At 39.1% G+C, this 26,751-nt stretch overlaps 1 protein-coding gene across 7 annotated transcripts in view; it reads left to right on the top strand.

The window, feature by feature from the left end:
• Positions 1–7,476: 7,476 nt before the first annotated feature.
• The window catches only part of LOC139756121 (copine-8-like), a 58,352-nt gene continuing 39,077 nt past the window's right edge, over positions 7,477–26,751 (top strand). Inside the window, exons 1-5 of one of the 7 annotated variants that reach the window (XM_071675214.1) lie at positions 7,477–7,500; positions 11,696–11,848; positions 15,800–16,517; positions 19,537–19,672; positions 26,204–26,437. In XM_071675214.1, coding sequence (XP_071531315.1) covers positions 11,793–11,848; positions 15,800–16,517; positions 19,537–19,672; positions 26,204–26,437 — 1,144 coding nt within the window. In that variant the 5' untranslated portion in view covers positions 7,477–7,500; positions 11,696–11,792. Of the gene's footprint in view, positions 7,501–7,607; positions 7,727–7,822; positions 8,116–8,180; positions 8,515–11,695; positions 11,849–15,799; positions 16,518–19,536; positions 19,673–26,203; positions 26,438–26,751 lie in introns of those variants that run through there. The other 6 variants (XM_071675209.1, XM_071675208.1, XM_071675215.1 and 3 more) reach the window with 6 other exon arrangements.

Genomic DNA, 26,751 nt, shown 5'->3' with positions numbered 1-26,751 from the left:
TATATATATATATTTTTTTTTTTTTTTTTTTCATACTATTCGCTATTTCCCGCGATAGCGAGGTAGCGTTAAGAACAGAGGACTGGGCCTTTCAGGGAATATCCTCACCTGGCCCTCTTCTCTGTTCCTTCTTTTGGAAAAAAAAAAAATTCATACTATTTGCCATTTCCCGCGTTAGCGTTAAGAACAGAGGACTGAGCCTTTGAGGGAATATCCTCATTTGGCCCCCTCCTCTGTTCCTTATTTAGGAAAACTTAAAAACGAGAGGGGAGGATTTCCAGGCCCCCCCCCCCCCCCCGCTCCCTTCCCTTTTAGTCGCAAGGAATACGTGGGAGGTATTCTTTCTCCCCTATCCCCAGGGATATATATATATGTATATATATATATATATATATATATATATATATATATATATATATATATATATATATATATATATATATATCCCTGGGGATAGGGGAGAGAGAATACTTCTCACGTATTCCTTGCATGTCGTAGAAGGCGACTAAAGGGGACGGGAGCGGGGGACTAGAAGCTCTCCCAAACTTATATTTTAACTTTCTAAAATGGGAAACAGAACGTCTGTTTTCCTGCGCTACTTCGCTAACGCAGGAGACAGCGACTAAGTATAATATATATATATATATATATATATATATATATATATATATATATATATATATATATATATATATATATACACACACTGAGAATTGTTTTCTCATGTTTATAGTGTTATAGTGTTCCACAATGACTTTTGACCGTAGTTGGTATCTGTATAACTTCATCAAGGTTTGGATATTTTATGGACGTGTCTGAACTGTATGTTGAAATAAACTTACAATATACACTCGCGCGTCTTGTCTACTCATGTCTGACCTGCGGCAGAGAAATTTCATTAACTTGCCAACAGGATTTCTAATGCAAATAAAAGTGAATTTGACCGATTTTATTCATCTATTCATTTATTTGTCCCCTGGGCACTTGGGGATTTTGCTTGAGTCATGTCCCATTATAAAAGTTTTAAGTTGGAACGTAAACTGGTATATAACTAGGGATAGAAATATTACATTTTCTTGCCATGAAATATATTATGTATATTCCTATTTCCCAAACAATATTCTCAACCACTCTTATGTCTATCCCAGTCAGTTTTATAGAATATGAAGTGTCGAACGAAATTCATCGAGGTATTTCTGTTATCAAGATAATTCGTTTTCAAGATTTTTTTTTTTTTAGGCGTGACACCCACACGTTACACCTTCAGTTATAGTTTTATCTTAAGCTGGAAGAAATGTGTCTGGTGACAGATGTTGCACACTTGTGATCGAAATGGACATCTTACGTATCATTTACATTTCAGGCTATTAGACAAAATATTATGAGCCAGGATTACCACAGGGTACCATACAGGGCTTCCCAGAGAGATGATGAGCAAATAATTTCTTAATAACTAGATGTATCTTGGACATATACACTTAATGGCTCGTATAGGAAAAAATATTTTAGGAGGGTTTAGGAGATAACCGCAGAACCCATTATCATCTGAGATATTCAACAGAAGATCGACGAATTCGATGAAAATGTTGGAACATTTTATAAAGTCGCTCTTTATAGAGTTATTTTGACACCAATTCCTATGTCTGGAAGTGCCCAGTGACAAGACGAAATGAAAATAATATACAAGCAGTTAAAATTTAGTCAAATTCTGGGTAACAGGAGGAAACGGAAAGAAAAAGTGTAAAAGTGATGTTTGAGACGCTGTGGCGTCTTCTTTGCTTTGTAGATTAAGTAAACATGGTGACGAACAGAAGCGCTGGGACAGCAGAAGGGAAAGTTGGAAAAGATTTGAAAGAAAGAAGGATATATATATATATATATATATATATATATATATATATATATATATATATATATATATATATACACACGTCGACTGCGGTGGTAGAGCTCCGTAAAATGACCATACGATGAATATACTTCAGAAATACTGTATAGAACAGAAGTCCGAGAACTGAGTTGTGCAGGACAGTCAAATATGTGGTGGAGAAAATGGAAACTCAAGAGTGGAGGAAGCGTAGGAAATGTACAGCGACTGTAGGAAATGCAAGAAGTATATTCTAGGATGTACTTATAGGAAACTCATAGTGGAGGGAGCGTAGGAAATTGAAGAAATATATAAACTGAAGAAATAAATCTTAGGTTATACAAATAGGGATCTCAGAGTGGATGAAATATACGGGAACTGTAGAAAATGGAAGAAATATATCTTAGGATATACAAATAGGGATCTCAAGAGAGGAGGTAGAGTAGGAAATGTATGGCAGCTGTGGGAAATGGAAGAAATAGGAAACAAGTGGAGGATGCAGTTTGTATAAGTAGGAAACAGAGTGGAGGAAGCGTAGGAAATATATGGCGACTGTGGGAGATGGGAAAAAATATATCTTAGAAATGTTGATTACACTAACGTAGACGGGGTAGGGTAGATAGCCTCTCTGAACCCTTCTATCCTGCCCAGAAGTAAACTATTTTGTCATAAAACTTTTTCAGTTTAAAGTGACTTGTTTCTCTTTTGTTTATAGCTCTCTACACGGTGCTGTTCATTTTTTTCCTCTTCTTTAAATATATATATATATATATATATATATATATATATATATATATATATATATATATATATATATATATATATATATATATAGGATAGAGGAGAAAGAATACTTCCCACGTATTCCCTGCGTGTCGTAGAAGGCGAGTAAAAGGGGAGGGAGCGGGAGGCTGGAAATCCTCCCCTCTCGGATTTTACTTTCCCCCCCCCCCAAAAAAAAAAAGAAACAGAGAAGGGGGTCAAGAGAGGATATCCCCTCAAAGGCTCAGTCCTCTGCTCTTAACGCTACCTCACAAAAGCGAGAAATGGCGAATATGTATGATATATATATATATATATATATATATATATATATATATATATATATATATATATATATATCAATTTTTGACAATTTTTAAGGAAAACATACCTCTATATGTCCATCCTGCGCGCATTACACCGTGAAACTAAACACAAAACAGGTCCCCATAACATATCATGGCTTCATTCACTTCGTATCTTCACAAAGATATGCGACAGAGTCCCTACCATAACGTAAATAGGGCGGTCAGCTTGAGGTCTTGGCACCCCTGCCGTCCCCACTGTCAACACTGACCCATTCTCTCCCTTCACAAGGAATCTTGGCTTCTCTTGACGCAGGCGAACTTAATATCTTAATTTCTCTTTCGGATATGCTTATCTGAATGTAATATTTCATTTCATATTATTCAGTTTCAACGTCAGTAGATACACTACCTTTTTTCCATAACCGTAGACCCTAGTGTATGGGGTATTGTCACGATATACTAAAACAATTACGTCACCCCCATTTTTTCCCCAGTCATGTACCTGAAACAGCCCTCCACACGGGCAGCCCTGTGCCAGTAATGGCACCCTGAGCACCCACACCCGAGAAGGGGTAGGGTTATGGGGGGGGGGGGGGCTATCACTGATGACCCTGGTAGATAAGAAAAAAAAAATTATTAGTCGTGGTTGACCTTGACAGCCACACCTGACGAGGCGTCTGTCTGTATACAGGTATCTCGTCCCTTTCTTTTTTTTTTTTTTTTTTTGCTTTTCTACTTTACCATTTCCTCCGCACATCGCCATCTTTACTCGATATACTCTCTTTTACTGAATCACTACATGCGATAGTGAATAAAAAAGAATACATTTGTGAAAGGTATGATCATTATATATATATATATATATATATATATATATATATATATATATATATATATATATATATATATATATATATATATATATATATATTTTATCCCTGGGATAGGGGATTAAGAATACTTCCCACGTATTCACTGCGTGTCGTAGAAGGCGACTAAAAGGGGAGGGAGCGGGGGGCTGGAAATCCTCCCCTCTCGTTTTTTTTTTTTTTTCTAATTTTTCCAAAAGAAGGAACAGAGGGGGCTAGGTGAGGATATTCCAAAAAAGGCCCAGTCCTTTGTTCTTAACGCTACCTCGCTAACGCGGGAAATGGCGAATAGTTAAAAAAAAAAAAATATATATATATATATATATATTGTATTTCAGGATGTATTTACGTGATCGCTTCCTTTATGTGTGTTCTTTCGTGTGTAACATCAGCCGCTGGCCTCCACCTGGTATGGACGTGGGGCGTGATAATGTAGCTCAAGCGCCGTCATGCCTGACGGAGCTTCGTCAGCGCCTCTGATTTCACGTGCTCCTCCTCGCTCGTCCCGGCTCGGACCTGGGGTTCTGTGTACCTCAAGCACCTTGATTCGCACATTTCTCTCCGCTCACAAGCTGGGCTTCAGTGCAGCAAGGTCCTCCTCAGCTGACTTCTATCACGTATTCCTTTCTTGGAGATGTTTGGGTACGTATGTATTTAGGGTCTATCCTTCTCTGATATCTAAATCTCCCTCCTTGGACTTGCCTCCCTCTTGCTGAATGAGCTCAGTTCCAATCAGTCCGTTTTTGCAGGTGTTGTTACGAATTGGTCTACTCCCTTCCTTTTCTGTCAACACTGGTGTTCCAGAAGGTCCTCTTAGCTCTCCTGTCCTTTTCTTTCCCTTTAAAAGTTTAGACCGACAGTCTTATCCAACGACTTCACCCTCTTCTACTTCGGCTGAATATTGGGTTGTAAATTAGATCATCTTTTTGGGAAGGCCAGTAACACAAAGTGTGTATGGAAGGTGTGGGAGGAAACCCGCGTAGCTACTGGAAAAATGGCACAGCATGACGGACGTGATACAATTCCTCTGAGCGGAGCTGTCGACCTTGACTGATAAACATTCATCCGGTTGAACTTACTCTTCACACGAGAATTCGACCAGCAACAGCACGTACGTCAACGGAATATGGACGCAGAACAAAGGCGAACATGTTTGCTACAACACTGCAAGGGCTTAATGAAGCCTATTGAGCACAGCGGAAGGTCTGCACAGTCGATGTTTTATCCATAATGGGCTGTGTGGAGGCGCGAAGGACCCGCCGTGATATTTGAGAGTGGCGACAACCAAAGCGTAGTTCTACTACGTGCGGACCGAAGTCGTGTGTCGTGTTTGCATGTGAAAGCTGAAACCCAGTAGCTCTTTAGATGAGCTGGATAGCCACATGGGCAAAGTCAACAGGATTTTGCCTCACAGTAGACATTGTAGACCTCAAACATCCGGGGGTACAGGCAGGTCAGTACCCCTCGGGTAGGGAAACGACCCTTTTACAGGAAACTGTAGGAAGGACCAGGAAACACCAACGCCTGGGCGAGTACTCCGGGAGGAGAGGGTGTGTCTGCGCGGTACAGACGAGGCAGAAGCGGGATTGAGAAGGGTAAGATCTCTAACGACTTTGTTGGATCTCTTTTGAGGGACAGCCAAAAGATCTTTGATACTGTCCCCAACAGAAGACCTCTGGTGAAGGTAAATCTCCAAGCTGAGGCCAGTTTAGGGCTAGTCAAATGGATAGACCTCAACCGTGCTGGAAAAGAAGGAACTTGCCTTCTGAAGATGTGGGGAGGGTCATGAGCGTGGGGTCCCCCAGGGCTCAGTCGTGAATCATAACAATTTTTGTTTTGTTGAAATGATTTACCAAACAAGGTCCATCCATATCTAAACATGTATGATGGCAATGTTGAGATTATGAATGACTTGTGAGACATGAAAAACTATTGCAAGCATACCTGAACTGATTGCAACAGTGGTGGACTAGATGACTGATGAAATTCAAACCTGAGTAGTGGAAATGGAAACAGTGACACCGAAAAAGGTTTGAAACGACCATCCCTTTAGTACCATATTTATGGGGAACTAAAAAGTAATAATATGAAAAGAAAACAGACATAATGGTGAACCAAGATATCAGGTTCCTAAGGTAGGCCAAGGTATATACACGACCGACGTACATATTTTCCTTGAGCTAAGATGTGCCTTAGCAATTTGATCTTTATTTGAATTCAAATGAATGCACGAAGAATGACACAAGACCTTAGTGGAATGAGCTACGAAATGTGGAGGAACTCCTCACTTTGACCATATTGGAATAAAGAAGAAGCGGAAGATAATGATTACATATGAATTTCTGGCTAAGAGGTTAAGACATTAGAAGCCAGTGGAGAACAAGGAGGTATTCTGGAAGGGAAAAATGTATGAGGGAAACATTTTCTTTAGCAGCTAAGTTGTGGACCTGTGGAACAAGCTAAGATAGATGTAAATTAATGCCACTACCATTAGGAAAAAAGTGAAGGCTGAACCTTAAGATAAAAAATAAAATAAAAAAGTCCCCTTACCCACAAATAGGCGTTAAGAAACAACAAACATTTTGAACAAGTGACATCCCAAAGTGATAGATGGAACGCTCAACAGTATATTTCAATATTCCAATTCTGGACAAAAATAAGTACAGAAACCCATAATACAAACAAATTTCAGGACCTGCCAGATGTTTTTTTTTTTTTTTAAGTCCTTAACTACTATTGATGTTCTCTGAACACTTGATAAATGCTCAGGTATTTCAAGAAGTTCATTCTTTAACTTAATATGTTATGTAGTGTTATACAGGGCGATACTATTGTGTTGCTCTTACTTTAACCTCTAACTTCAGCTGGTTAGATGATCGGTTATATTGGCCTTTCGACATATGGACTTCCAGCGTCATTATGTGAGGCCAAATTAATTTTAGACACCACCATAAGAAATAGGATAGGTTTGACCACCTGAATCACCTTGAAATGGTCAGTTCTGAGACCCTCTACGGCAGAATGCTGCAGTGTTGCAAGTTCGGGTGTGACTTGTGTGTTACATAAAGTAATAGTGTATAAACAAACTTACATGTATGACAGTAGATCAAACTCCTCTATTGTCACATTACTGTGTATTCATGAGGTTGGGAATAAAGACTGGGGGCCACCCAAAGCAGGTGTGAGGGATACAGAAGTTTAATACCAAATTTCACCACGGAAAATCCCGTCGATCAAATCTGATCAACGTTATTATGTAATCCACACCAGTTGCATTGTCTGTAATATTTGTCATGGAAATGTTTCATACTGAATGCATGACATTGTATTATAATTATTGTTTATTAATCTTTTTACTCGATAACAAATTTCGTACCGTTATGTATTTGTGCATGTCTATAGACATACACATTGCTTGTGCTTCTCATTTTTCGTGTTATATTGTTCTGGTTACTCTCTATGTATGTATGATATTACGAAATAAAGTTGTTATTATCGATATATAACAGTTATTATGTCGAGGGTGTGGCTATTATTAGTTAGTGAATGAATCCTCAGTGAAACACCGAACCCTTTACTACAAGAGGCTCGAGCCTGTTGCTATGTTGGGAAGCCACTTGTAACATAGGAAGGCTCATTTGGTAGTTCGAGTCAGCTGATGGTTCAGTACAGGGTGTATGAGTTGGAGTTAAAGGTATTGAAAGAACAATAGGAAAAATTTTTTTGAAGCTTCGCCCATTCAAGGTTTAATAATCTACCCGGAAATGTCCTGCATTCGGTGAATCCCACATTTAGGTCGATTCCGAGTTGCTTCATTGGGGTTTTCTGAGCTCCCGTAGTACTATAGAAGCCATACATTATCACGTGAACGAAATTCCATGTTCGATGATTAATCATTCGAAGCACATTTCCCTCATAAAGTAAGACAAGAATATAATTATTTTAGAGTGGTAAGACGTCTTTTAAAGAGGGTTTAGTGATGGACGAATTTCGTCACGAGAGGCAACACGCCCACCGTACTACGTAAACATGGTTTCGTGGAACATTAGTCAGTCCAGCTTTTAAGTGACCGGGGTACAGACAAGGTGTTATAACCTATAGCTCAGTGTGTCAGTGTTAGTGAGCCAGGCAGGTATGGTGGAGGAGGAGTAGCCTTTGCTGTTACGTAACGGTATTTATGAATAGTGACTAGATAAGATAGGTGCAAATCACGAGACATCCGTGGCTTGTGTTGCAGTGTGATACCCACAGTTACTCCATTAAAGTGGGTTGGATTAGTTTAGGGGAAAATTGGGTCTGTTTTTTTAAGGTAAGGTATGGTTACTTTTGAATATAATCCTTATTATTTTTATTTTAGATTTATTCGAAGTATTCACTGCTGTGGAGGTAAGGGTATGATTTTCTTCAAAGATTATTTGAGGGAGAAATCAGGAGTTATGGATTACAGTCGTAACCTTTAGGGAAAAAAGATGAAAAAAAAGAAAAGATGGAAAGAGGAGGTATGTGATTAATGCCATGAGAAAACATGGTTAATTCAGCCGACTGGTGTTACCTCCAACAGTGCCCAGAATGTGACCTTGAGATGCTTGACACACTTTTACGAGGGTTGACAATGTTCTGTCAAAGGCAGAGAAAAGTAGACATTATTAGTTGTCACTAGGCAGTGCTGGAGGACTTGGACTGGAGCCTCCAACGTAGAAAATAGAAGGTATGATTATAGGAATATAGGATAAACAAACTGGAGGTTTTCAGAAGGAAGCTGTAGAGACAAATTCCAAGTAAATCACATTATTTTGTGGGGGGTTTTCCTATTTCTCTGTGATGTTACTAGACCTTAGTTGTGTCTGTGAAATTTTGATGTGAAAAATACTGGTAACAGGTTTCTCTTTAAAGGCCAGAATATGTGAAAAAAAACAAGGGAAATGATATGAAGAAAAGAAGTTAGGGAAGATCACTATTAAACTGGATGGTTTTACTTAAGGAAAAGTGTTCTTGGTTAGGTGTATTAAGAAAAGTTTTCTTGGTTAGGTTTGTAATCTAACCAATGTAGCCTTGCTGTAATCTAACCTATTTAGCCTAGCATAGCTTGAAATAGGTTTGTAACCTATTTAGCTTAGCATGGCCTAAATAGGTTTGTAACCATGTCTATTTAGCCTAGTATGAGCTGAAAAAGGAAAAAATATGCTGAGTGTGGTTTGCAAATATTTAGATCTGATTGGGCTCTGTCATATACTGAAATGGAGGTTAGAACAACAGTCCTGACACAGAAGGTGTAAAGTGACCCTAAAGATTTCTTGACCTCCATGAAGTCAGAACAATTAACTGACGAATTAGTCTAAGGGCTAGTTCCTTGTGGCGTAACCCATAGTGTTGGCCTACTAGGTATCTGGTGCCTATATTTTGGTGAAGATGGAAGGTGCATTAGCAGATTTTTACTTTGATACTACCAAAAAGAACATATATTTGTTTAAAATGAAAGTGATATTTAGACTGCATTTAGATATTGAAACCAATTTTTTTTACTTCTAGATATGGATTGATAAAGATGATCTAAGAGTGTGGATATAATTGGTATATTTTCGTATGAAATTCAGTGACGCTTCTATTCCTGATTTAGTCATTTCGACCAGCAATTTTGAGACCACAGAAACAAAATGTACATTTTGATAAACTGCATATCAGTTGACTCCTTGCACATCATACAGTTGATGTAGATTTGGGAAGATGATGAATTTTTGCCCCGTATCGACCAAGTACTCTCAAAGTGGGCAGGGCTCTGAAGAGGGAAAGTAAGGGATAAAAACAAGCAATATTCAAGGAATTAATCAGTCTTAACCTAGAAAAATGATAACCTTGAATAATGATATCCAAAAGCTCTTGGCTAATAAAAGATTCTACAACAACTGTTTTAGCAGAAGCAACTGGTGGAATCTGTCTGATTGCCTCATGTTCATTTTTTGAACAGGCTGAGTTAAAAACTTTTTCATCACTTTGATGAGATATTTTGAAAAAAGAGCAATTGAATGCACTTTTTCTGAAATTACAATTTAACAAAGTGAGCGTATGACCTCTGTGCATGGTTATTCTCATTTTACAGCAAAATTTTAAGGAGAAAGTGTGTAACTGACATGTAAAATGACACTGAGACATGTAAAATGACACTGAGTTCAAGTGGATATTCAGGCCATTATGTGTAAAAAGAAGTGTAGTTCTTCATGGTGTTACAGAGCTTGATATAAAGCTGCAGACTTGAACAGTCACATTGCTACAGTTTGCTCCATGGTCAGAAAGACGATGACAGAAAGATAGATTATTCTGTCATATTACGTAGTAATATGACAGTAGTAAAACAGTGAATACTGTTCTTATGAACTCTCTGCATGTTTCTGCACCCCAGAGGATTGGGCAAAATGCATGCATCTGCTTCCCACATTTTTTGTGGAGACGGGCCGTTTAAGAAATGACTGGTATGATACCTTCTTTTCATATAACCTTTCTACCTGTAAGAATCAGATATACACACATTCAGATCTTTGATTTCTGCTCTTGTTTTCCTCTAACTGTTTTGTTCACCTACGATGGGCAGTATTGTTCCCCCTCTTCGTACAACCTTTTACCCAGAAGGATCAGGTCTACAAACATGCAGATCCCTGATTGATATATGCTCTTTTTTCCTCTCTCTGTTTTGTTTACCTGAGATGTCCTTTGACAAGGGCATGTTTTGCCATTGCCATGTCTGTCAGTGTAAAAGCAAAATGATTCAGTATTATGATTGACATGGAGAAAAGGTAATATTAAGTCTCATCCAATAGTTTCAAACCTTTCTTGGTATTTCTGTAATATACCAAAACTAGTAATAAGAAGTGTCACTGGAGTTTACTTGTTATGGAGACTATTCTTTTGGCCCCCCCCTCTTGGGAGTTCCAGGTGAGAACAGGTATCAGAGATATAGTTGGATAGATAAATAGAACTTGTACTCACATAAGTGTCTTGGTAAAACTGAGAACTTGTACTCACATAAGTGTCTTGGTAAAACTGAAGTGTATATCTCCAGACAACAGTTGAAATTTATAGAAATACATTTCAAGTTCGTGAAGGAATGTACATTGCATCATTTCTTAAGTTGATGTGGATGTATTTGTTTCTAAGCTTTATATATCATGTCTGCATCCACTGGATGATGCAAACAAACGGCAAGGTGGTAAAAAAGTGCCAAATTTTTGGTGTCGTGTTATAACTTGGAAGTGTGACCAAGTGTTTGTCTAGGGGGTGTGGGTTTTGATGGGTGTATGTCTAGAGGGTTAGAATTTAAGATTGAGTTGGGAGGTTGGTTATTTTGATTTTTTTCATACTTTTTACCATTTCCTGCATTAGTTTGGTAACATAAGAACAGAAAAAGAAAGGCCACATTCACTTGCATCCAGTCTCTACCTGTCATGTGCAGTGGTCCAATACCACTGACCCCGATCCACAACCAGGCCTCACAAACCTTTCCATGGTTTACCTTAGCCACATCACATACTCTGGTTCATTTGATTGACAGCATGTTGACCCCTGCATACCAAATAATTTCAGCTTAGAAAAGAATAGCTCTTTCAGATGGAAAGAATGGAAATTTCTTTAGAATGTGTTTAAGTTCATTAAAAATTGCCACACTGAGGGAACATTAAGTATATATGATTGTCACAATTGAACCTCAAATGAAGGCAGAAAGAGGCAGACCAAGTATGCAGCAAGTATGGAAAGGGTTCCCTGACCATTAACCATTCTAGTACAGCTATGGTCCTTTATGGACTGATTTCCTCTATTTTAGTTGTTATGTTATAAGAATAATGAAATGTTACACTTATAAGATGTGTATTAATGTAGATTTTTCTCTTCTCCTTTAGAGCTAGCATCTTAGTAAGAGAAAGAGGATTCTCCCATAGAGAGGTAGGGAGCTAAGAAGTGTAGACTAGAATAGCATAGCATCTCATCCCCTGAACCATGGCTGGCTCAGCTGCTGTCCCCACATCCTTAGTTGAGATCACTATATCTGGCAGGTAAGTTTTCCTTGTCCACTTTGTTGAAGATATTGTTAACCTCAAATCTTTGTACTTGCACCTGATGTCATTATATTAACATTGTATAAAAGGTCCCTGTAGCATGCTTCTTACCCATGTTGAATGCTGTATTACCTGTTTAGAAACATTTGGAACATAGGGTACTTACAGTATTTATGAAACATGCTCTCCTTCAAGGAAATTTATCACATTTTCTTCAACAAAAATTGAAGCTGTTTGTAGCATCATTTATGTAAGATTATTTCAAGGTGCACTGCATTTATTTTTCTCTTCTCATTTGTCACATCATAATTTGTATTGTATATCATCAATATCTTTTGACAAAAGAGAGTACAGTCTAGTTGAAGAACTTCTGTCTTCGTAGATATCCATCATTTCATTGCAGCTGGAAGTATTACAACCTTGGAGCTGCAGGAACTCATGGAAAAGTAGTCTTAGCATAACTCCAGGAAATTTTCAGGACTTTCAAAATAGGGATCCTGAAGCAATAATAAATGAATAAATGAAAATGTTTAGATAATTTTAGATTTGCTCATGTTTTCCTACTCTTTGTAACACTCATTTACTTCCCCTAGATAGCATCCAATTAGTACATTGTCTGTCATCAACAGATATTGCACTTTTGCACAGGCCAACGTTTTGGCCTGTACAGTCGATTTTTCATTTTTATGCATTCAGGTTTGTGTCTGAGTGTGTGTGATTGCTATAAAAGGTGGAAAGGATAAGAAGAGGGGAAAACTGAAAGGAAGAGAATTCCAAAGCCTTCACTGTTTGAGGAAAGAAACGGGCATCACATGACAAGTTTCCACAGATAAACTATGGAAGACAGTGGGCAAGCACATGCTGTTGGTCCAAGCCATGGCAGCAGATGCACTTGCCAACAAGCAATAATAGTAATGATATACATATTTACATATATATTTATTTTTTTTTTTTTTTTTTTTTTTTTATACTTTGTCGCTGTCTCCCGCGTTTGCGAGGTAGCGCGAGGAAACAGACGAAAGAAATGGCCCAACCCCCATACACACGTACATACACACGTCCACACACGCAAATATACATACCTACACAGCTTTCCATGGTTTACCCCAGACGCTTCACATGCCTTGATTCAATCCACTGACAGCACGTCAACCCCTGTATACCACATCGCTCCAATTCACTCTATTCCTTGCCCTCCTTTCACCCTCCTGCATGTTCAGGCCCCGATCACACAAAATCTTTTTCACTCCATCTTTCCACCTCCAATTTGGTCTCCCTCTTCTCCTCGTTCCCTCCACCTCCGACACATATATCCTCTTGGTCAATCTTTCCTCACTCATTCTCTCCATGTGCCCAAACCATTTCAAAACACCCTCTTCTGCTCTCTCAACCACGCTCTTTTTATTTCCACACATCTCTCTTACCCTTACGTTACTTACTCGATCAAACCACCTCACACCACACATTGTCCTCAAACATCTCATTTCCAGCACATCCATCCTCCTGCGCACAACTCTATCCATAGCCCACGCCTCGCAACCATACAACATTGTTGGAACCACTATTCCTTCAAACATACCCATTTTTGCTTTCCGAGATAATGTTCTCGACTTCCACACATTTTTCAAGGCTCCCAAAATTTTCGCCCCCTCCCCCACCCTATGATCCACTTCCGCTTCCATGGTTCCATCCGCTGACAGATCCACTCCCAGATATCTAAAACACTTCACTTCCTCCAGTTTTTCTCCATTCAAACTCACCTCCCAATTGACCTGACCCTCAACCCTACTGTACCTAATAACCTTGCTCTTATTCACATTTACTCTTAACTTTCTTCTTCCACACACTTTACCAAACTCAGTCACCAGCTTCTGCAGTTTCTCACATGAATCAGCCACCAGCGCTGTATCATCAGCGAACAACAACTGACTCACTTCCCAAGCTCTCTCATCCCCAACAGACTTCATACTTGCCCCTCTTTCCAGGACTCTTGCATTTACCTCCCTAACAACCCCATCCATAAACAAATTAAACAACCATGGAGACATCACACACCCCTGCCGCAAACCTACATTCACTGAGAACCAATCACTTTCCTCTCTTCCTACACGTACACATGCCTTACATCCTCGATAAAAACTTATTTATTTATTTATTTATTTTTTGATATACCTTGTTGCTGTCTCCCGTGTTAGCGAGGTAGTGCAAGGAAAAAGACGAAAGAATGGCCTAACCCACGCACATACACATGTATTTACATAAATGCCCACACACACACACATACATACCTATACATTTCAACATATACATATACATACACAGACATATTCATAATCACGTGCACATATTCATACATACTGTCTTCATCCATTCCCACTGCCTCCCCTCCATACATGGAATGACCCCCCCCCCCCCCCCCCCCCCCCCCCCCCCCCCCCCCCCCCCCGCGCGTCTGCACGAGGTAGCGCTAGGAAAGGACCACAAAGGCCACATTCGTCCACACTCTGACTCTAGCTGTCATGTGTAATGCACCAAAACTGAAATTGAAATACGAGAATGGGGCAGTTTCCTTCCCCCCTGCTTCTGCCTCCTTTAGTCATCTTTTATGAAATGCAGGGAATTTGGAGATAGGATTCTCTCTTTCCTTCCTCAGGGATACTTTTTCTCTTATTTTTTTAAGAAAATTATACAAGCATCATCATCAAGGTCCCGAGAGTGCTATGATGGTAGTCTACTGTATGTGGAATTTTCGTATTCATTTCAGCTGTTATTCACATTTTTGGTCTTTTCTCATGGAGACCCACTAATCATTCATTTACATTTATTTTTTGTTACCTTTTGCATGTCTTTAGATACTTAGTCGCTGTCTCCTGTGTTAGTGAGGTAGTGCAAGGAAACAGACGAAAGAATGGCCCAACCCACCCACATAAACACGTATATACATAAACGCCCACACTCACACATACTTATACCTATACATTTCAATGTATACATACATATACATACACAAACATGTGCATACATGCACATGTAAATATTGATACTTGCTGCCTTCATTCATTCCCGTTGCTACCCCGCCATACATGAAATGACACCCCCTCCCCCGCACCCTGCAAGGTAGTGCTAGGAAAAGACAACAAAGGCCACATTCTTTCACACTCAGTCTGTAGCTATCATGTGTAATGCACCGAAACCATGGCTCCCTTTCCACATCCAGGCCCCACAAAACTTTCCATGGTTTACCCCAGACGCTTCACATGCCCTGGTTCAATCCATTGACAGCATGTTGACCCCGATATACCACATTGTTCTAATTCACTCTACTCCTTGCACGCCTTTCATCCTTCTGTATATTCAGGCCCTGATCGCTCAAAATCTTTTTCACTCCATCCTTCCACCTCCAATTTGGTCGTCCATTTATCCTCGTTCCCTTCACCTCTGACTCATATATCTCTATATATGTCTCCAGTTACCTTTTAATATTTATTGGTTGATCTTTGTTGAATTTCCTTTTATTATGTAATCATCACCTTGTAGTGCCTCTTGATTATTTGCTTATGCTATGATAGTTGCAGTAATCATACTCAGTATCTCTTAATGTTAGAAGACTGTTTGCATACTATGCTTTTTTTCCAACTTCATTGTGATCACACCTTTTCAAACTTAAGTTGCATATAACTCATACCTTATTTTAAAGTAACAGTTCATTGCCATTAATAACAATGTACACACAACACAGAACTTAGCTCTTTAAGTATCTTTGATTCACTTTTATATTTTGTGAATGGTGCACACAATCACCATTCACCAAATACCATGTTTTGTCCTCTATATCATTTATGTTCACTATATGTTTTGTACTTTATATCCTGATATTTGGTTAATGTTTTGGGATTTGTGGTGGTTTAGATGAAATGAATGCTTATGTCAGCTCTTCTCTTTTCTCAGGAATCTGCGGGACACTGATGTCTTCTCCAAGTCTGATCCAATATGTGTATTGTTTTACCAGCCTTTCGGATCAAGACAGTGGGCAGAATTCAAAAGAACTGAGTGCATTGACAATACCCTTAACCCAGATTTTGCTACAAAAATTTCTATGACATACCATTTTGAAGAACAACAACCCTTGAAATTTATGTTGTATGATGTTGATTCTAATGCACCTGACCTGGACCACCATGATTTTCTTGGAGAATATGAATGCACTCTTGCTCAGTTAGTTAGTTCACGTACAGTTCACAAGCCTCTGGTTAACCATAACTATGCTGGAGATAATGGTTCTATTATGATTGTAACTGAAGAGCTTAGTTCATGTAAAGAAGAACTTGATATACAGTTGATTGGTCGGAAACTTGAAAATAGAAGCTGGTTTTTTTCCATTAGTCCTTTCTTGGAATTCTTTAAAGCAAATGAAGATGGAACCTTTACTTTGGTGCACCGAACGAACGCAGCACAGAAGACAGAAGACCCAGCATGGCAAAATTTTTCAGTACCTTTGAGAACATTTTGCAGTGGTGATTATGATCGCAACCTCAAAGTTGTTTGTAGAGATTTCAAATCTGGAGGAAATCACAAACTCATTGGTGTCTTCTACACTACAGTACGGAAACTCATTGAAGGGCCAGGTCCAAGTAATGAGTATTGGCTTATCAATGAAGAAAGAAAGGTAGGTGTACAGAATAGTTTTCTAAGAAAAACTCTGTCTCATGTCACTTTTATTGAATGCCTGTTTTATTCCTTATGTGGATCATCAAGCATTAATCCTTAAAGGAGTGAGCCCTGAAGGTCTAGAGGGTCCCCAGGACTTATAAGAAAAAAGTAAAACATATTTTATGAGAAGACGAAGAAAAGTTAAAGGAAAAATATTGAATTAACCATGTTTCTTATTATCCCTGGGGATAGGGGAGAAAGAATACTTCCCACGTATTCCCTGCGTGTTGTAGAAGGCGACTAAAAGGGAAGGGAGCGGGGAGCTGGAAATCCTCCCCCTCTCGTTTTTTTTTTTTTTTTTTTTTTTTTTAATTTTCCAAAAGAAGGAACAGAGAAGAGGGCCAGGTGAGGATTTTTCCTCAAAGGCCCAGTCCTCTGTTCTTAACGCTACCTCGCTGTCGCGGGAAATGGCGGATAGTATGAAAAAAAAAAAAAAATGTTTCTTTACAAACTTACAATCTCTTAAATATGCTGCACATGCCAAGGTAATACCATATCCTCATTGTGGTATATGGTTATCTAATACTCTAGGAATCTTTCCTGGTGGCAGTTGTAGTTTATTGGGACATGGCATCTTTACATGCCAATAAAGCATGTCTTCCACTTCAGTGACCATGTTAGAAGGTAACCGGTACAAGTACAGATAGGGTCTCAACAGGTTAAGGTGTATTTCCCTCTCATGTATTATGGGAAACTGACCCACTAAGAAATTTTTCTCAACCCACTAGGAAATTTTTCTCAAGCTTTCCATATTTTCTTGTGGCATAAAGCACCCTTACACACTGATAAAGCTCCTTCTTTCACATTAAATGAGGGCAGGAAGAGGCAACCATAGTGTTAAAAACCCATAAAACTACTGAAAACTATACAGATATTTTAAGTTATTTTAGCATTATTAGGTGAATATGTCTTATAAGGAAACTCCACAATTGCCCTATCCTATTCATTTATTTATTATACTTGATTGCTGTTTCCCACTTCAGGAGTAGTTCTACTCCTTTCTTAGCTCTCAACCTCTCACCAAACCCTGACTTTACTCCCAAGACTCTTCTGAACCTTTCTTCCCCTTTACCCTTGAGCTTCGTTTCACTCAGAACCAGAACACTTAGGTTTCTTTCCCCAAACATACTACCTATCTCTCCTTTCTTCTCATCTTGGTCACATCCACACACATTCAGACACCCCAGTCTGAGCCTTCATGGAGGGTGAGCACTCCCTGCTTTACTCCTTCTTCTGTTTTCCCTTTGAGTTAGGAAAAGTGTGTGAAAGGAGAGAGTTGAGAGTAAATGTGAATAAGAGCAAGGTTATTAGGTTCAGCAAGGTTGAGGGACAAGTAATTTAGGATGTAAGTCTGAATGGAGAAAGGTTGGAGGAAGTGAAGTGTTTTAGATATCTGGGAGTGGACTTGGCAGTGTATGGAACCATGGAAGTGGAAGTGAGTCAAAGGGTTGGGGAGAGAGCAAAGGTATTGGGAGTGATGAAGAAAGTGTGGAAAGAGAGAATTGGGAGAAATGAAGAATGTGTGGAAAGAGAGAATTGGGAGTAATGAAGAATGTGTGGAAAGAGAGAATGTTATCTCAGAGAGCAAAAATGGATATGTTTGAAGGAATAGTAGTTCCAGCAGTATTATATGGTTGCGAGGCATGGGCTTTAGATAGGGTTGTATGGAGGAGGGTGGATGTGTTGGAAATGAGATGTTTAAGGACAACATGTGGTGTGAGGTGCTTTGATCGAGTAAGTAGTGAAAGGGTAAGAGAGATGTATGGTAATAAAAAGAGTGTGGATGATAGAATTGAAGAGGGTGTGTTGAAATGGTTTGGACATATGGAGAGAATGAGTGAGGAAAGATTGAAAAAGGATATATGTGTCAGAGGTTGAGGGAACAAGGAGAAGCAGGAGATCAAATTGGAGGTGGAAGGATGGGGTGAAAAAGATTTTGAGGGATAGGGGTCTGAACATAGAGGAGGGTGAAAGGCATGCTCGGAATGGAATGAACTTGAACAGTGTGGTACACTGGGGTCAGTGTACCATTAGGTAATATCTGGATCAAATGAAGAAGTGGAGTCATTTGTTTTAGCACTGAAACCAAAGCCCTGCAGACCTTTCTCGTGTTTCACTTGACTGCTTCTTATAACCTAGTTCGACCCATTGTCAGCATGTTGTCCACTACATAGCACATTTTTCAATTAACTCTGCCCTTTACATGCTTCCCACCTTCTTGTTTGTTCAGGTCTGAACTCTTTGAATATTTTTCACTCCGTTCTTGCACCTCCTCCTTGGTAGCTTCCTTTTCTTTTTTCCCTCCACTTCTGATGTGTATCCTGCTCCTCATCCTCCTTTCATTATCCTTTCCATGTATCCAGATTTTTTTCTGCACACCTTCTATAGCTATCTAATATATACTCTTGTCACTTCTACACATTTTTCTTATCATATCTTATTCAATCAACCCTCCTCACGTCACTAGTTGTTCTTAAACATTTCATTTCCTATACATTGACCTTTTTTTACATATTTATCTAAGGTCCATTCCTCACATCTGTACTGCACAAGCTGAACATCCTTTTCATTCCCATCAGTGGGTGCTCCATGCCCTACTGTTATAGCCTCAACTGTTACAGTGTAGACTCCTGCATTGGAATCCCCTGCCACTATTACTTAGTCCTTTGCATCAGAATTGCTAACATGCTCATTTATACCAAAACACTTGCTTCCTTTCTTTACTCCTGTCCTTTCCAGGTGAATAAGCTCTGATCATCATCCACCTCTCATAATCCACTTTGATTTTTACCCACATCAGTCTAGGGGCTTGCTTTTTTACATTCCTTCACACATTCCCACAATGAGGTTAAGTTGAAATGATAGATAGATATGTATATAGGTAGACAGATAGGTTTTGAGCACAGTAGTTTTATATAAGATGATCGCCTTCATGATTTGATCCTTGAGATTTTCTTTTTTCTAAATGTCCACAGAAGAAGAAGGGTAGCAGCTACAAGAACTCGGGGCATGTGATAGTGAACAAAGCTCGTGTTCGTGAGGTTTTCTCTTTCATCGACTACATTAAGGGTGGCATGGAGATAAATGCCTTCATTGCCATTGATTTTACAGGTTTGTACCTAATTTGATGATAAAATATAGTATCACTTTTTTTTTTTTTTTTTTTTTTTTATACTTTGTCGCTGTCTCCCGCGTTTGCGAGGTAGCGCAAGGAAACAGACGAAAGAAATGGCCCAACCCCCCCCATACACATGTATATACATACGTCCACACACGCAAATATACATACCTACACAGCTTTCCATGGTTTACCCCAGACGCTTCACATGCCTTGATTCAATCCACTGACAGCACGTCAACCCCGGTATACCACATCGCTCCAATTCACTCTATTCCTTGCCCTCCTTTCACCCTCCTGCATGTTCAGGCCCCGATCACACAAAATCTTTTTTACTCCATCTTTCCACCTCCAATTTGGTCTCCCTCTTCTCCTTGCTCCCTCCACCTCCGACACATATATCCTCTTGGTCAATCTTTCCTCACTCATCCTCTCCATGTGCCCAAACCACTTCAAAACACCTTCTTCTGCTCTCTCAACCACGCTCTTTTTATTTCCACACATCTCTCTTACCCTTACGTTACTCACTCGATCAAACCACCTCACACCACACATTGTCCTCAAACACCTCATTTCCAGCACATCCATCCTCCTGCGCACAACTCTATCCATAGCCCACGCCTCACAACCATACAACATTGTTGGAACCACTATTCCTTCAAACATACCCATTTTTGCTTTCCGAGATAATGTTCTCGACTTCCACACATTCTTGAAGGCCCCCAGAATTTTCGCCCCCTCCCCCACCCTATGATCCACTTCCGCTTCCATGGTTCCATCCGCTGCCAGATCCACTCCCAGATATCTAAAACACTTCACTTCCTCCAGTTTTTCTCCATTCAAACTCACCTCCCAATTGACTTGACCCTCAACCCTACTGTACCTAATAACCTTGCTCTTATTCACATTTACTCTTAACTTTCTTCTTCCACACACTTTACCAAACTCAGTCACCAGCTTCTGCAGTTTCTCACATGAATCTGCCACCAGCGCTGTATCATCAGCGAACAACAACTGACTCACTTCCCAAGCTCTCTCATCCCCAACAGACTTCATATTTTCTATTATTTTTATGGGAAAGGTTCCTTGTATTGAGTCATATTTTATGACTTGTATGAATGAACTATCTCTGAAGAGTAAGCATATGAAAAGTAACTCCCTTCCACATAATGGATAGTCAGGTTGTATTTCCTTTTAATTCTGGTTATATACTTTTTTGTAATCAAGTACAGTCAGTTTTCTCAAGATTTTGTAAAGTTATGAAAACCTTGGAAATTGCAATTATGGATGAAATATGTCTTTTGTCCAGAATTCAGTAGAAATCTAGTCTGCAGCTTTTAGCTGTATTGTTTTGCACAGTCTTCTACCATTACAATTGCTGCAACTAGACCCTATCTCTGCTTGCCTCCATTGATCAATTTGTTCACCATGAAATGTACAATAGTTACGACAAAGATCACATCTACAAATAGGGAGAGACAGGCAGATTATTCCACATACAATGGCAGATGAAGACAGAAATATGCTGTTAGTCCATGAATTTTCAGAAATGTGGGTGAGGTTAGAAATTTAGTTTTTATTATTCAGTAAAAACAGGTAACACAGAAAGTTTTAGGAATGGTACATCAAGATGTAAAGAAAACCAGTGTCAGTGGATGTATGTCATTTGAATAAATGATGAGTGGACAAATTTTAAGGCCATAAGGTGAGAACCAAGGAATGAGGTACAGGAAAGATTATGGACAGGAACACAGAGGAAGAAATTGAACATTAGAACAAATGCTGCATTATAACATATCCATGCAAGACTAAACATTAAGGTTAAAAGCCAACATCATATAGGAAGCTACTTTTGAGAAACAACCCAGACATTATTGGCCAGAGTATTATAATTTCATTAACACAACAAGCTGTGGAACCTTCTTTTTTTTTATTAGAGAATCTGTTCATAAAAAGTTGAGAAAAAAGAATAAGGCTCAGACATATGACATTCAAAGAAGGAAAGCCACTCTGTATATACTTTTGCATAAGTCAAGTTCTCCAGACCAGATTTTTTATTACATACAAAGGATATGAATTTCCATTTAGGATAGAGGGACAATAATTGTCTTAAATCCTGAAAGATATGTACCAATTAGTGCAGGTTAGCTTTCCTTTGCTTACAGTAGTAGGCTAAGCTAGTAATCTTAGGGCTATCCTACTGTACATTATATTGCCTGTTTCCATTTAACTATGTTACCATTAGTAGTCTACGTTCCTTGACCTAGTTTGAAATACACAATTGTTTCATTTGGCTAAGTGATGATAGCTGAAGCTTCTTACTTTGGGATAGCCTATCATAGCTTAGATTCCTACTTTTTGAGTGTATTGAGGGCAAAACCACACTTAATCCACATATTCCACATGGAATCTCCAGATAATGATTTATCTCACATTGGTACATGTTAATTGTAATGCCTTCTTTACTAACCTCTATTTCAACTGTTTATGGGATTACATCATCTGATCGAAACGGTAGCCAGATCAGAGACTGTTCCTGCTGAACCTGGTATCACTGTGGTAGTGTTTCTGTTGTAATTGGTATCAGGTTCTGCCTGTGAATGGTTTCATAACTGATGGTATTATTGCTTATGCGTCTGGCCACAAAAAGAATGACAGAGGCAAGTGTTTTGGGAGGAACTGAGTGAGTGTGGCAGCAGTTCTGGTGAGAGAGATCAGATAGTATTGATGGGTTATTGGAATGTGAAAATAGGTATTGTTGCTGTTGAGGGATTGGTTGGGGAGCATGGGAATTCTGTGATGTGGATGGAAAGGGTGGACAGCTTATGGAGTTGTGTGTTGAAAAGGGACTGGTGATTAGGAGTACCTGGTTTAAAGTGAGGGACATGCACAAGTATGGATCGCATGGTAGTTGATAGGCATGCAAAAGAGAGACTCTTAGATGTGAATATGATGAGAGGGGCAGCTGATGGGATGTTTGATCATTACCTGGTGGAGGCAGTATTGAAGGTTTTTAGGGGTTTTCAGAAAAGATAAAGTGATGTGGGGAGAAGAGGGTGCTGAAAGTAAATGAACTTGGAAAGGAGACCTTGAGAGATTGAGTATAGAATGGCAAAAGATGAGTCTAAACAAAATGAGGGTAGTGGGTGAGGAATGGGAGGTATTTAGGGAAGAAGGGTTGGCATGTGTGAGAGAAGTGCACGGCATATGGAAGCAGGAGGTGAGCATGTGAGAAAGGGTAGTGGGAGCTAGTGTGAGTATGTTAAATTGTGAGTGAAAGAAAAGAGAGAGATGCATGGGCATGACTTGAAAGAAAGGAATGCGAGTGGTTGGGTGATGTACAAGAAAAAATGACGAGGTCAAGAGGCTGGTGCAGGGACTGAAAAAGAGGGTCAAATGAGATTTGTAGTGTGGAAGTATGAGTTAATTTCAGAGATTAAGAAAAAATTTTGGAAGGAAGTTAAAGGTTAGTAAGAAAATGAAAGCAAATGGGAACATTGATGAAGAGGTAAATGGGAAAGAAGTTTGAGAGACAGAGAGGAGGTGAAGAGGAGATGGAGAAAGTACTTTGAAGAATAGTTAAATTGTATGTGAAAAAGGATAGCTAATGTAGGGTGTTTGCAGAGTAAGGGATTCCTAATAAGTGATTTTAGCTATACAAAAAGTCAGGTTAGATGTGGTCTGAGCTTGAATAGAGAAAACTTGGAGGAAGCTAATGGAACCATGGAAGCTGAGGTGAGTTATAGGTTGGCTGAGGGGTTGAAGGTCCTGGGATAATTGAGGAATATATAGAGAGGTCTTAATCTGGGAGGGCAAATATGGGCATGTGTGAAGATGCAGTAATCCTAATGGTGTTGTATAGGTGCAGGGCATGGGGTCAAGATGAGAATGTATGGAAGAGGATGATTGTGTTGGAAATAAATTGTTTGAGGACAATGCAGTGTACCTGATTGAGTAAAAAATGAAAGGGTAAGAGAGATGTATGGTTGTAAGAAGAGAATGGTTGAGAGAGAGCTGAAGAAGGTATGCTGAAACGGTTTGAGTGTATGGAGAGAATGAATGAGGAGAGTTTGACAAAAAAGAAAAGAACTGCTGTTTATGTCAGAAGTGGAGGGGACAAGGAGAAAGGGGAGACCAGATTGGAGATGGAAGGATAGAGAGAATAAGGTTTTAAGTGTTTTAGGGCCTAAACATGCAGGAAGATGGAAAGCATGCACAGTATAGAGTGATGTATATAGGGGCAACATGCTGTCAAAGGACTGGACCAAGGCATGTTAAGCACCTGGGGGTAACCAAGGAAAGGTCTGTGTAGCCCTGTTGTTGATGGGTTGTTTTGGTTTCAGTGGATTACACTTAACAGCTAAAGAATGAATATGAGCAAATGAGTCCATTTCTTTGTTCCTGAAGAGCAACAAAGATGGTACCAGAATTAAGGGAACTAAGGTACAGGGAAAGGCTGCAGGCTTTAGAGTTGTCCATCTTGGGAGAGAGAATAGTAAGAGGTGATCTGATCACAACTTGTATGCTCTTAAAACAGATTGATGGCACTGACAGTGAACAGTTGTTTGAAAGAAGTAGGGATAGGACCACCAAAGTATATAGCTTGAATTTAAGCAGGAGAATTTTTATTGATGTAAAAAGGTATTATTTTTTGCATAAGAGTGGTGAATGAATGGAAAATAATGAATTAGTAAAGACATGGTTGATAGATTCATGAAATTGTATGATAGTGGAGAATGTTCAAGAGATAGGGCCTCATAAGTGGAAGACTCCCTCCCCATATACAAAAAGATAATTAATTACCTACCTTCTCTCCTGCCCTAGGAGTCCCTTCTATGCTGAGCAATATTTGAAAAAACATTTAAGGTGTAATATCTGGAAACAATGCATGGTATGCCACTTCAAGTATCAATTGCTGTATATATCTATTAGAGGCAGAGGTGACTGATTCAAGAATTGATAACATGTATACCCCCAGCCAGAATTAACAGAAAAAAGTCAGTAAATTTAGAAATATTGATCTTGCATATCATTGTGGAGTCGGTCACTTAAAAGCCACTGCAGAGTCTTTATCCAGATGGATAGCACTGTAATTCTTTGACAGAATCAGCTTCTATTTGCTGTTTCTTGTGATGAATGTATGTGGCCTTCATGAAATCAACATTGGTTGGGCCTGCATGGGTTCAATCTTTGGGTGGGGCAGTTGGCCCACAGTCCATCCAGCTGAATATCCTCCTCTCAGGGTTGGTCAACAGAGGAGTACCTGGCTTAGGCAAGGATATTTGTAGCATTTACTGGCCCATTGATACCTTGTTTAACAGAAAAAGAAAATGTTTTTCACAATATATAACAGACATTACAGTGCTAAAAAGTGTGTTGAAAGTAATTAAACTAACACATGCACATGAAATGTTTCCATGTTCCATTCCTCTGAGTGAGCTAGGACAAACTTGAACAGATGAGAGGTCAGTCACCAGCAAATGACACATATGAAAGTCAGTGATATGCAGTTTAGTCAGTAATAAACTCAAATGCAGTACTTTATATGTGCCAATAGCATACGAAAATCCCAAGACAGTAACTTTAACAGTGCATACATTCACATATGAAAACCTTGAGAGTTAATATGCTGGATGAATGTGGCCATTGTAAGGGGAAGTTGATCTTATGTTCAGCCCATCTGAATGGGTCTCCATGTCAGGAAAATATGTGAAGATTTGACTCTTCATCAAATATAAGCCTGGTTAGATGTCTAATAACAGTCCTGAATGGACCATGGATTGACAATGGAGTTATGAATGGCAGCAGAGAGTGGCTTTGTAGTGCTACTTGTTAGCTGTGCCTAATGGCAAAATTTTAATGGCATTACTTATAGGCAGGTAGGTAGGTACACACACACACATTGTAAAAGAATATAACTAAGTATGGTTTAATCTTGATTGCTGTTTCCCATGTTGTTGAGCTAGCGCCGAGAAGCAGATGATGGAAGACCCATCCATTCATTTACACAGATATGTGCATCCATTTGCTTGTACATACATATACATATATCTCAACTTATATACATAAATGCATATACATATATACATGTTGCAAGAGGTCACAGTGGCGTATGTGATCTAGTATATGCATGGAATAGAGTGAATTGGAACGATGTCGTATACTGGGGTCAACATGCCGTCATTGGGCTGAACCAGAGTATGTGAAACATCTGGGGTAAAGTATTGAAAGGTCTGTAGTGCCTGGATATGGATAGGGAGCTGTGCATTACACATGACAGCTTGTGTATGGATGTGAGCGGATGTGGCCATTCTTTGTCTGTTTCCTGGCACTACCTTGCTGGTGTGGGAAACAGCAATTAGATATGATAAATGATATAGAATATACATGTATGTGCGTATATGTAAATGTATGTATATGTGAGTTGATGGGTCTTTCTTCGTCTGTTTCTTGGTTCAACCTCACTAATGGGGGAAATGGCAATCAAATATGATATTAATAATGATAATGCTTTAATCTTACAGCATCAAATGGAGATCCTCGATCACCCCAGTCTTTGCATTTCATTAATACATCATCTCCAAACCAGTATGTTCGAGCTATAAAAGCAGTTGGCGAGATAATTGAAGATTATGACACAGACAAGTACTTCCCAGTTCTTGGCTTTGGAGCAAGGATGCCACCAGATTTCACTCAAGTATCACATGAATTTTTTGTAAATGGTGATGCATCAAATCCCTTCTGCTACAGAGTTCAAGGTTAGAATTTAATGCTTTGTTATGATGATATTTCATGTTTTCTTGTACATCAGATATTGGAAGTATTAATCCTCATAGCCCTCCACAGTATTTTAAGTGGGCTACCATGCCCAAAAGAAGCATATAATGTAAAGCTGTGCATATGTACAGTACTTACATGGTTGTATGTCGATGGAAATACAACCACATTAACAAACTTATGCATTGCATGACCACTTTTTCCAACTGATGTATCATATATGATCTTCTGAACATGCAAACTTATATTTTTAAAGATAAGATCTTGTAATTGTTTATCAGTCCCTCTGATCTTA

The sequence above is a fragment of the Panulirus ornatus genome, chromosome 20 (genome assembly GCF_036320965.1).
Source record: "Panulirus ornatus isolate Po-2019 chromosome 20, ASM3632096v1, whole genome shotgun sequence".
Taxonomy (NCBI): domain Eukaryota; kingdom Metazoa; phylum Arthropoda; class Malacostraca; order Decapoda; family Palinuridae; genus Panulirus; species Panulirus ornatus.
This window is presented reverse-complemented; position numbering and strand designations above follow the sequence as displayed.